This window comes from Dreissena polymorpha, chromosome 4 (assembly GCF_020536995.1).
Source record: "Dreissena polymorpha isolate Duluth1 chromosome 4, UMN_Dpol_1.0, whole genome shotgun sequence".
NCBI classification, from domain to species: Eukaryota; Metazoa; Mollusca; class Bivalvia; order Myida; family Dreissenidae; genus Dreissena; species Dreissena polymorpha.
Window position 1 is genome coordinate 68,626,732 of NC_068358.1, and position 13,321 is coordinate 68,640,052.

The following is a 13,321-nucleotide window of genomic DNA, read 5'->3' on the forward strand; positions in this document are numbered from 1 at the left end:
TGTATAAAATGCTTTACTTGATGTTTGTGTATATTTTAGTCTTTATCAATTGGCGTTTTCTCAAATTTAAGAAAAAGGTTGTATGGGTGTGAATATAAACACCATTTTTATGTATAATGTCCTTGTGGGTGTGAGTGTGTCTATGATCAGGACAGCACGATACAGCTTCGATAAATTGAAAACATTCTTGGACCGAATGCTTTACAATAACACGTTTCAATAATAATCGGTCACTTGAAGTCTTTATTTGAAATAGACCATTTCTTAAAATATGAGTTTTTGCTGCTGAATAAATTGATAATTAACAAATGCATAAATAAATTATGATTATTCCTCGGTAACAATTTAAGGTTGCTTACAAACTATGGGGTATTATAAGTGGCCACTAAGCACACCAGACAACGCATACGGAGTTCACGGATGCGGGAAATAGCGATGGCGGAAGCGTCTTTCGAGTACTCTGAAACGCTTAACACATAAAACGGATAAAACGTGTATCAAATATTGCCGTATAATACGGAAAACCGTTAGGGCCATCGTGGGTTACAAACTAAAATCCAGAGGGCGACAATTCGATATTGCAGAAACAAAATGGATGCCTTTATAAAGATGTACTTTGAAAGAGGTTACAGTTATAATGAAATAAGACTAAAACCCGATCTGTGACAAACTATATGCCGAACTGTAAAGTATTTTTTAAAAGTGGTTCCATCTAGGAAAAAATACGATGTCCGAATGTGTACCGGAAGGCGATAGACGACAATGCGACAGTACGAGGACGACAATGCGACAGTGCGACAATACGATGGCGACAGTGCAATAGTACGATGGGGACAATGCGATAAAACGATGACGACAGTACGATAACGCGATAGTTCGATGGCGACAATGCGATGATATGACGGCGACAGTACGATATGACTATCGAATTGTCGCCATCGTACTATCGCGTTGTCGCATTGTCGCCATCGTACTATCGCATTGTCGCCATCGTACTATCGCGTTGTCGCATTGTCGCCATCGTACTATCGCATTGTCGCCATCGTACTATCGCATTGTCGCCATCGTACTATCGCATTGTCGCCATCTGGATTTAAATGTGTAACCATGATGGCCCTAACGGTATTCCGTAGAATAAAGCTTGCAATTATCGTATTTACAGTTTTTGTATTGTCTTAATTTGTATACATCTGTATATGTGATTGAAAAATATAATGCAACGCCAACGAATATACTGTCTAAAACACTGGATCTTACGACGAGGCAAGAACAATGAGGAATAAGTATGCATATGAATGAACTTTTTTAAACAATGTTACAAGTAAATTTCTTCTTTACTAGCGCGTTCGACTCTACTTCTTCTTCACGGGCCGCCAACTATAGATATGTTCACAATCCGTCAGTGCGAATGCATAGTTGGAAAATTGTATTGTTATAGATTGCGGCCGGGAAGCGGCGTTTTGTTGATTGAAACTGTGCATTATAGATTGGTGCCCGGGATGCATATTATGTGCGTATAACGAAGAAATGATAAAACCTGCAAGTTTTTTGTACATTCAGTTTTGCTTTTTGTATATGCGTCGTTTTTTATTATTCCGAGTGGCTGAAGGGTGTTCAGACGCTTTATCCATTATGTTTCTCGAAGTTTTCGTGTTTCGTCAGACCACTTTTTATCGAATTTATTGGGGAAAAAACAAATGCATTTATTGATATCAATGAGTACTTTGTTGTAGATTAATGTATTTTCTTAATATCACAAATGCGATTTTATGTATACATTTATTCGAATTCTTTATATTAAGAAATAATATAAGTACTGACCAATTTAATATTCCTTCAATGTCATAGGAGGGGGAAGGGCATATACATGTCAAACCGCCAGAAATTTTTGTAATACGGAACTCAACAAGTTTTACGTCTAGAATAATTGATACCACAAAATCTTTTTAACTATACAAATAGAGTTATTGATAGCAGAACATGATTTAGTTTTATACAGTAATACAGTATATAACAACGTGTTGCAGTGGACTTCTTTATTAATTGCGATTTTGTTATCTCTTCAAACATAAGTCTACGTCCAAAACGAGGGCCAAATCCTTAGGATAAATTACGTTTGAAGTTTTCTACATATTGCGATAGCTGATTCCCACGTTTTTCGATGGATGTGGAGCTTGACATCGCAACACATAATTTTTTATTTTTTTTTATAAATTAAACTTGATTCAATATTCAGACTTTCGATGAAATACTTTTACATACAAACTAATTATATTATTTTTTTGTTCTTATAGCATCTTTTGTAAATAATTAAATTTAGGGTTTATACATTTGAAATCAATAAATGCTGAAAAGCTTTATTCGAAATTCCGCAATTTCAAATTGCATTAAATTTCTTTTTATGGTTTGCACTAGAATAAAACCATGCACTTTTATTAACCGTTAAATTGTCGCTTTAATGGTTTGAGTTTTTTTGCAGATAAGCCTTTTATTTGTATACTTATACCTTGCACGAACAAATTTTAAGCAGCTTTAAAGGGGCCATTTCACATATTGCGGCATCTATTGAAGTTTGTCATTAAATGCTTTATATTGATAAATGTAAACATTGGATCTAAAGGCCTCCAGTAAAAAAAGTAACTCTCAACAGAGCTCGAACCACTTACCCATGGAATCCTGGAGTAAAAGTCTACCACTTAGACCACTCGGCCATCCGTGCTCATACAATTATGGATGTATTTTATACTTTATATAAGCGATCCTCGTAGTTTCACAAAATATAACGACAACGACAGAACTCTCCAAATTATTCAATTGTTTCGCGTTGCAACGCCTTATAATTTTCAGGTTTTTAAATAGTCAAAAGATGCATGTAAAGGCTATTTTAGAGCATGGTAAATGTTCAGTATTTCTTTTTTCTCACAAATATCATAACTTAAACGAAAATTTGCGAATCTGAAACAACTTTTTAATTTTTTTTTGTCAATTTACCAAAACGTGGAAAGGCCCCTTAAAGATTTTCGGTAGATAATTGTTTACGGTCAAGCTTGGTCGATCACTATCTCTCAAAATGAATTGTCCTCATGATGTTTAAGGTCTTGTGCACATAATGGTATACATTGTTGCTTTGTGTGGTTAGCGCCATATGCACTTGATGTCTACAAATCTTGCTAATTGGGCTCGAACAAAAGCCGTTCTTGCTAGTCGTCGCTGGTTTGAAGCTTGTATTCACAGTGCCGATAAATAAAAGCAAATTATATATATATATAAAAACGATTAACAATGAATGTGATAATCTGCTTGAGTGGGAAAGTGTGCATGCTTGTGTGTGTGCGTGCGTGCGTACATGCGCACGCTTGCGTGTATATTCTAGTAGAGGATAGTATATGAATTAGTGTGGTATAAAAATATATAATACTAGTATACTGAATTGGCATATAAAACACTTTAAGTGAAATCAGTTGTAACACATACATTCATTTCATAATAAACTTTACATAAACTGCATTTACAAACGTTGAGTTTCATGAAATTTAATATAACAAGCTTCTTATAATAACATATTTTACGGTGAATGTCTAACTTCCTAAACGTTTCTTTATTGTTACTAAAAGATTAATACATACATACATGCATACATTGTCTTTTTGAGAAATATGTTGGTATGTATTTCTTCGAAATGAAACGGACATTCAAGTATAAAATGATATTCGTCTTATAAGTCGATAAGATAAAATAAATTTCACCTTCTTTGGTTTCTAATAATGTAATAATGTCCCAGTTTCAATCACAGGTGGTTAGCGTGTGGCTATGATATTAATTAGTGAAAACATCATTTTGAATGATAAATAATCGTATTATAACGAACAACCAATATTCTGCAAAAACAAATTTTTCACTATATATAGGTCTCGGTAGTTTTCAGACTATACTTAAGGGGTCAATATTAAAAACGGAGGTCTGTATGCAACCCCGCGTTCTAGGCACCTTTAATTACAATGAGGGGGGGTGTAGGGGAGGTAATGCAATAAAATGTCACAATAAGGTCTTATATCGAAAACCACAAACACGTCTTAAATTGAAATTTTGTATACCTCGTAATTAATGTTGCTATATATTTCCATGTATGAGACGTTAAATAAATGACGTATTTATATATAATACTATATTAGGTACCCCTATATACCTTAATTTGTGTTAATATCGGATAAAAAGGGTATGGATATACATGTATTTAAAGTGGGAACCCCATGACAGATTTCTAAATCAGAGACCCCTTAACTGGCGATATGTGTGAATATATATATATATATATATATATATATATATATATATATATATATATATATATATATATATATATTTATATATATATATATATATATATATATATATATATATATATATATATATAACAAGGTATTCAACTCGAAATCACCCGAAAACAGGGGGGAACAGCCATTACTTCATCAATTTTGCAGCGATTTTCATGAACCCGGTCTTATTTAACGCAGAAATGAATTTCCTTTCTGTATTTATCTATATAATGTATATATCTTGTTATATTTCTACACATGCTTGGTCAAATTTTAAGAAATAACCCGATAAACAATTCGTGTGACCTACTTGACAGCGATCAGACAGGATTCATGAATTAAATCTCCAGGAAACGAAGGAACTGTTTGCTGGACAGGCATAGGCTATAATAGATTATATATATTATACGATTTTTCCAAATCGTATGTTCAGCCTACTGAGGGTATCGATACATCAGGCTTAAGCAGGTAAATACTGGATGGGTTAACTTGTTGATGGGTTAAATACGAGATGGCTTAATGTGGGTTAATCTATTCAGATTGGGAAAAGTGGAGAATGAACGAATTTAAATTTACTTTTTGACAAATGAGGCCCATTAAAGAATTATTGTAAAAAATCCACATTTGCATGACCAACAAAATACATCAGTGCGTTTCGTCTTCATATCATACCCAGTATGTACCGACACCGTAATAACGTCAAATAATGAAAATTATATGTAAAATATCGCTACACACTTGTCGCAATACGACACTGACCTACGATTCACAAAAAATTGTTATATAAGAATTTAAATATTACGTTGCAAAGCATGCATGTAGATTATTAACCTCCGCGCATAAATTTGAATGTAACCAGATCAAATCTTTACTTTATAACCAACCACGTGATGATAACCTAGCAACATGGTACAATAATTTAACTGTTGTTATATTTACTTTTAATAATTTAGGTAATTTTTTTATATTATGAACCTAAACTTATACAATATTTTCAAAATATAAAAGAAAATGATATTACTTTTCATAATATAATACTTAAACAACAAATAAGTAAAATCCTACCAAATCTGGTAGGATTTTCTTGTGTTGACAGAGATTGTATGTGAGAGCAAGGAACGACAACTCTGCGTGGAGGTTGGTAGATTATGGTATTTTCAACAGCACATTGGGCTCTTATTCATTTATCGTACATACTAGGACAAAAAGCACACATTTATAAACATACATGTACTGCGTTATAACGTATTGCAATATGTTATACCGGTAGTTTTCCTGGTGAGTCATATGTATGTACATAGTGCAAAATAAGTGAATTCATAGTGAGTGTTGTATAAGTTGATTAAGTACATTAAGCTTTATGAATATTTTTTTTCGTCCGGATAAGACTAAGAATTTAAAAAATATTTCCTAGCGTATTTTCCTTTATTAAAATGGACAGGGGCGATTTCGCGGCGGGTAAACACTTCATGGTGTTCATAGTTATTCCATAGAGCACATTGTGTTTGTAAATATTGCTTGTTTTGCTAGATATGTAGTTCACATAATACATGTATATTTATCGTAGTGCATAGTGTGCCAGGTTGTTGTGCATTTGATCGAGTAATCAGGACGTACGTGGCTGGCTGATTGAACAATATTTCAGTCATAAAACGTCATTTAGATAACCTACTCACATATTTTATGGGAAGATGGTTAACCAGTTCTAAGTGTGCACACGTATGTATGTAACTTGCAACTTTTCTAAATAAATAAGAAATAAGTGATATTTCACTTTTGTCATCAGTTTTCAGCCTCTAACGGCTTTCTTTTAACATTTCCAGGTTAATTTGGTTTATCAGTGTACAAACTTTTGCTAGGGATTTACAATTTTGCGCCTATAATAGGATACTTTATTTACCGGGTAGTCGCGTGGTTTATGCTTGCATACGCAGATGACGAGAGAAGGCAAAGCAGAGCATGCTTTATCCTTCAAGCAATTAACAGGAGACGCAAACTGTGCTATATCCGATATGCATTTTTATGTTTTGTCCTTAGTGGTAAAGAAAAGGTCATGGACCGGACGGACTCGTATGACATGAAGGAAATAACTGATTGAAGAAGGGCATTTATTTTTAAATGCCATAACAAAGATGAAAAACAGAAAACATATTTTACTGAATGGCATAATGGGCGGTAAAACACACCCAAAAAGGTATACACGAACAGTAATAAGAAGACATGTAGCAAAAGAACATCTCATAAAAACACATGTAAGTATCATAAAAACACATGTAAGGTATCATGAGACCAAATGAAAATAATACATAAAAAATACACATAAAAACCAACAATTCCGTTCTAGGCGGAGAAGGGGTGGAGATTGGTATTGAAAATAAACACTATTAAATGTACTAGCAGCTGCAAGTAGAAATTCGAGCGCATAATGGCCGAGATCAATATTGATTGGCCAAAGGGCTCACGTGATCTTATGAATTGAGCCGATTGGTTAATAACATAGCTAGGCTGGGATAGATTATTATTGGTTGGATAGGTCACGTGATTTAATATCTATAATTAGACTTAAAGGCGAACAATCACATACTTTTTTATGTGTGCATAAAATATTATTTATGTATTGTCCTTAGTGGTAAAGAAAAGGTCATGGACCAAACGGACCCGTATGACACGAAGGAAATAACTGAGACAATGATTGATTGAAAAAGGGCATTTGTTTAAAAATGCCATAAAACAGATGAAATACATAAACGGCATTCTTGCAAACATTTCGTAAGATTCATTTAAAACTGAAGTCGGGCCTCTGTCATGTCCTACTATTTGACAGCCCAATTAAGACATGATTGAAAGAAAACGAAACAAATGACGAAAAAGTAAATCGCAAGTAATACGGGTCATTAGTACACCCCCGCTCTGGCGGGTGGGCTATATAACGGGCGTATCCAAACCTTTGTCATCACTATTAGTCGAGACTTAAAAACACAACTATGAAGGCTATCCTGGTATTTTTGGGACTCGTTCTGTTCCCCTTTCTGGCGGAATGCAAGCCCGTAGAGGAGCCCGCTGGTAATCTTCTGAAGAAACGAATTCTGGAGAAAGTTGCTGGTACGTTGCTGCAGTTTGTGTTTTTCATTTAAAATATAACAGATTTACTGATGATTTATTTATGATTTATTTGTAATGATAAATTAACTTTTAAATTAATATATTTTTAATTTAAACACACCCGTTTTGTAACAACTATATGCGATATATGAATATTTTGAGCAGCAATAGTTAACCGATTAAACAATATTTTTACCTGCTTTTTGTATGCAGGGATTGAACAGTCGGATGATTTGTTTATTTACTAAAACATTAAAATAAGGCAGTCCATTTACACATACATCATCACATATAAGAGACCACGCGTGGCTTAAACTTGGAGTTGAGATTGATTATAATTATGATTTCATTACTACTTAGTATATGAAACAAGAAATCAAGCGATCAAGAATGTCTTAATAAACGTCTTGTAGAATCGGAACTTAGTTGCGCGTAGTAAACATATTTATTTGATTTATCTGCGGGCATTTTTTAGCATGAACGTTAAATTTATTTATTTTGACAATTATTAGTAAAATATACGCGTGCATAAATAATGTCGTCATATGAATGACATCAATACATAAGTGGATGCATGTTTGGATTAGCTTTAATTGTCAAAAAAACAAAGAAACCGTGTGCATGCGTGAATGGTGAAGTAATATAAAATACTGTCGAGATGATAAAAAACAAACACATCATGGAAAAATGCCTATTATACTTCAAATACAGACATATTATTACAAAAAAACAACAACAACAAACATTCAGAACATGAAAAGAAAAGTTTTGTTTAAGAAAACCGTAAAAACGATGTCCGTTCCAAGTTTGATGTCTCATCAAAATTAACATAATACCGTGTTTCAGGCACTTATTATCAATATAAATATACAAAACAGTTCTCTAGTATATTTATCAATTAACGAATCTCTTTTAGAAAAAGGCCCAGGTTATTTTAAATTAAACAACTCTATTTTATTAGATAGATCTATTGAATATCAAGAAAAGATTAAGAAAAACATAAACGATGTGGTAAATGCTAACCCAGACTCAAAGTCAAATACAGTTTGGGAAATTATTAAAGGTACCGTTCGAAATGAAACCATTAAATACACATCTTACAAAAATAAACAAAACCAATACACCAATAATAATAATAATAATAATAATAATAATAATAATAATAATAATAATAATAATAATAATAAAAAAAATAATGATAATAATAATTATTATAATAATAACAATAACGATGAGCTTTCAAAATTAATATAAAAAAAAACAACAGAAACTATAACAAATTTATGAAACAAAATAAATGGTTCAATTCTAAGAGCTAAAGCTATCAAAATAGAAAACAATGAACATAACACAGATTATTTTGCAAACCGAGAGAAGAAAAACGCCGAAAGAAAGGCAATTAATACACTTTTCGAAAATGGTAAAACACTTAAAACGAAAGATGAAATCTTGGAAGCCGAAGTAAGATACTATAAAAACCTTTATAAAAATGATTTACCAGTAAAATATTTTCATTTCCTTTTATTTTTCTAGATAAAAACCTTCTTTGTTTCGTAAAAATAAATTATTAATTTTATGTTTTGCGATAAATCACAAAGTTCTTTGTTAACATTGTTTAAAATGTATTCACGAATCGCTAAATATTTGACATGTTAAAGTACAAAAAGGTATATTTTTTCAAACACTGTCGTATGTATTCCGTTTTATGGTTATTATCGATGTATACTATATTGTAAAGAAATGTGAGAAATAAATGATAAAAATGATAAAAAAATACAAAACAGTTTATTATTATAGTAACGTGGTTTTCGATATTTATATATAGACGAATCAGCAAACTATCTTTTAATAAAATGCTTCTTATTACGTTGTTTAAGAGTGTAGCAGGCGAATTTCTCTGAAATAATAACAATATGATGTTAAAAAACGACGTCATTTCAAAGTAAAAGAGAGACAAATTTCGTTAGTTTTCACTGTTATTTTTGAATTGGTAGTAACACCTATGAATTATCGATTTTTAATCACTTATTTTTTTCTATAAACCCCAGACATGTATCATATTAATTAATTATAATTATTTAATTATACGACCTCATAAACAGTTTCTAATGATATCACACATGTATTAATTGCATTTAGATCTCCGCCTACATGCAAGACATGAAAGCGAAGACGAAAGCGAAGAAGAAAGCGAAGCAGAAAGTGAAGAAGATAGCGATGCCGAAAGTGAAGAAGACAACGAGGAAGAAAGCAAAGAAGAAAGTGAAGAAGAAAGTGAAGAAGAAAGTGAAAAAGAAAGCGAGGAAGAAAGTGAAGAAGAAGACGAGGAAGAAAGCGAAGAAGAAAGTGAAGAAAAAAGCGAGGAAGAAAGTGAAGATGAAAGCGAGGAAGAGAGCGAAGAAGAAAGCGAAGAAGAAAGCAAAGATGAAAGCGAAGAAGAAAGCGAGGAAGAAAATGAAGATGGAAGCGAGGAAGAGAGCGTAGAAGAAAGCGAAGATGAAATCGAGGAAGCGATTAAAGAAGAAAGCGATGATGAAAGCGAAGATGAAAGCGAAGACGAAAGCGAAGAAGAAATCGAAGAGGAAAGCAGATAATAAAGTGAACGTGGAAGGGAAGTTGAAAAAATGAAGAGGTTGAAAGAATTGCTTAACTTCTTATCAGTTGGATGATCATAGAAGCTATGAATGATATATTGAATTGCTTCTCTTTATAAAGATATAACTTGTTTAAACATTAATAATATTACATAACTATGCTATTCATGTTAAAATGTCAATGAGTTTTTAGTTCACTGATACGCCACAAACGAGTCTTTTTGCTAGTTGCAATAAAACTATTTTACAGCATGTCTTTGTTATCTGTCTCTAAGCCGTAAGCAATTATTTTTCACATTATACACGCTTTATATATGAAGCCAGAATATGCTAATATACTATTGTTATAACACACTTAGCTTGCTACGTATAAAGCTACACGCCTGAAAGTGCTTAACTACATGCACTAAATAATTTGAACATCATAAGTATATATAAGCAATCAAAATAAGTTGTTGTTTACTTTAGCGTATTTAGCATTTCCGTATTAACAATCATATGGAATGATAATGATAGAAATGAAAGGGAGGTGCACGATATTTGCTCCATATTTGAACCTTAAAGCCCCAGTCCATAGACACCAAATACCTTCAAATAATAAAATGTGAAGAATTATTAGAATTAAACGATCAAAGTTCAAAACAATATACATTGAAATAATGTAACCCAGCCAGACAAAGAAGTGTCGTAAACAAGAAATATCTTTAACAAAGATATTCGACGTATATCCTGACTTTGAAATAAAGGTAGAATATTGATCTTATGACATATGCGTACTTGCGCAGTCGGGGCTCGTATTCGCCAAACAATTATTAGGCAGCCACACAACTTATTTGGCATAGCTAATTTAAGTATAAATAAGAAAACTATTTTATCTATGCCGATTATAATATATCTGGTGGTTACAAGGTAGAAATCCGTCTTTTTTGCCGTTAAAACTTAAAAATAATCGCGTTTGTCGAAATGGACGTATACGTATAGAAATCCTACTTTCGGTTATAAAAGCGGTACCGTTTGAAAAATAATAAATTACTTGCTAACTAGGCTATGGAAATAATGACAATTTGGTACACTTTCAAATTGCATCTATATGTATTGATTAACATGTATTTCATTTCAAGGTGTGTGGCTTTAAGTCTAAGAATGAAGAGTAGTCTTGAAATTGGAATATTCAAGAATTACATAAATTCTGCATCAAACTTGGCATTAACCACTTCCTCTTACATCACTCTACATGTAGAATGTTTTGTTCATGGTATTATCATCAAAGGTAGCATGTATATATTTAAATACTGAGCATATTTTTCTTGGTTAAAATTGTATTGTATTTTTTATTCTTAAGTCTAAGAATCGGTTGGTTGATACGAGCCCTGGTCATGGGCTACGCTTTCCTTTACAAAACAACCCATGATCGCATGGCGTGGGTCTTTAAAAATCCTATTGCGTATTTTAAATGGAACATCAAACCCCGATACTTTCCTATCGAAAATTGAAAACACTGTGTTATTTATAGTAAACCGGCAAATGTCGGTAGCCTATTATGACTTGCAGGACAGATTTTCAGTCAGACTGACCGCGTACACCACACATGTGTGGCTAGATAATCAAACGATTTCCCTTTTATCATGGGTACTATACTATTTCGGTGGTATTGTCTCAAAAAACAAGACAAGTGACATTTACCGATATGTTTTTATACATTTCTTTCCCGTTTAATTCGTGTTATTTGATATGTTGAAAGCAATACTGTGTTATCAACATAAGGCGTTTATTGATAGTGCATTTCGTCTTTCGTTGACGATTTATTGTTCCAGCACTGACGCTGAAAGTCTTGGTTAATAGGGGATGGAACTTACCGGTAAATTGTAATTGAAACTTGGCCAAAATGTGTATCTATGTTTCGTATCAACAAAAGAGTGAATTTCGTATTTCCCTACACTGAACAGCGTTACATCCTTTTCTGCAAAGACGCGGTGATGCAACTAATGTTCCGGGGGATTATGGTCAAATCAGCCAATAGAAGGAATGGAGTGCATTTCTCTGGTCTGCTGAAGTTAAGGTCATCTAAGGTGAAAAGCTTGGTTTAACAGCTTCGCAAAAATATTAGGCGTTGATTATGGTTTGTATTGGTGAAAAAAAATCATCTATATCAATAAGAATACAGTTAGCGAGTATCCTTTTCTTGCGCCGTTCTAAGCTGGATTCCATACACATAAATAACGGGGTGTTGCGTCAGACTTAGTGGCTAATTTCGCTTTATTACCGGAAGATACTTTTGATCACATACCCATATATAAAACGCAGAAATACAAAATAGAGTGGAAATGGATATAGTAAGTTAACCGGTCAAATGCGAGTCATCAATACATTTTTCAAATATTTATATTCGCGTTCTTCGAACAGACATGTTTTAATGGTTTTCCGGACAATGCTTTTTGATACGATGATAAATACCGGTTGTATCTGTATTCTATTCGATTATACAAAGCATCGGGAATCATCGCGATCTTGCTCATTATATTGGTTGGTTTGAATTACCCGTATGAATTCAATCAAAAATAGTATTTATTATGTAATTGTTGAAAACACATTAAGAATCTATTATTGAAATTCCATGTTAATTTTTAAGGCGGAGACATCTCAAATGTTCATCTTGTTCATTGTCCAATTAAAACTATTCAATCAATAAAACTTAAATGTTCAAAATGTAAAATATACATTTTACTGTTATTTTTAAATCGCATACACAACCATAAAACTTACAAATGTGCAACCGTAACTTTAACGAACTGCCAATATCCACTGTTAGCATGTAAACATGTCTAGATTGGTCAACGCGTATCTTTACACATTGCCATGCTACAAGTTTACATCTGCACATTTGTAAAGTTGGTTTAACAACAATCTATACGCGGTGAATAATATTCGCGGTCTTTCCATTCGTATACGCGGTGGAAGCGTCAAAATTATTCTTCGTCTTAGCCAGGAACCAATGCCTCGCTTAAGGGCCGGGAACCATTGTAAATGTAAACAATGATTATTCTGGTGCACAGGGTTGGGCGCGTGGCCAAGTCATTTTAACACTATCAATATCTCATAAAAACATTTTTCATCATTTTGACAAAGCATTTTTTTCCTGATATATATTATATATATATATATATATATATATATATATATATATATATATATATATATATATATATATATATATATATATATATATATAATGGGCGGTGGGTAACCATTGTTACCATTTCAGTGGGTAACCATTGTTTACCCTGGTGGCGTTTTTCTATCGCCCATTAT

The 13,321-nt window shown here is 32.7% G+C and overlaps 1 protein-coding gene across 1 annotated transcript; it reads left to right on the top strand.

Moving 5' to 3' along the window:
- Positions 1 to 7,300: 7,300 nt before the first annotated feature.
- On the top strand, positions 7,301 to 10,261 carry LOC127878491 (glutamic acid-rich protein-like). The gene is made up of 2 exons (XM_052425019.1): positions 7,301 to 7,418; positions 9,558 to 10,261. The coding sequence occupies exons 1-2, from the start codon at positions 7,301 to 7,303 to the stop codon at positions 10,010 to 10,012; spliced, it is 573 nt and encodes a 190-aa protein (XP_052280979.1). The 3' UTR covers positions 10,013 to 10,261.
- Positions 10,262 to 13,321: the final 3,060 nt, after the last annotated feature.

What these genes read in the sequence shown, in the direction of transcription:
- LOC127878491 (XM_052425019.1), top strand. Translation starts at nt 7,301, where the DNA reads ATGAAGGCTATCCTGGTATTTTTGGGACTCGTTCTGTTCCCCTTTCTG. An exon ending in AATTCTGGAGAAAGTTGCTG is followed by an intron (nt 7,419 to 9,557) that starts GTACGTTGCTGC and finishes AATTGCATTTAG; the next exon opens with ATCTCCGCCTACATGCAAGA.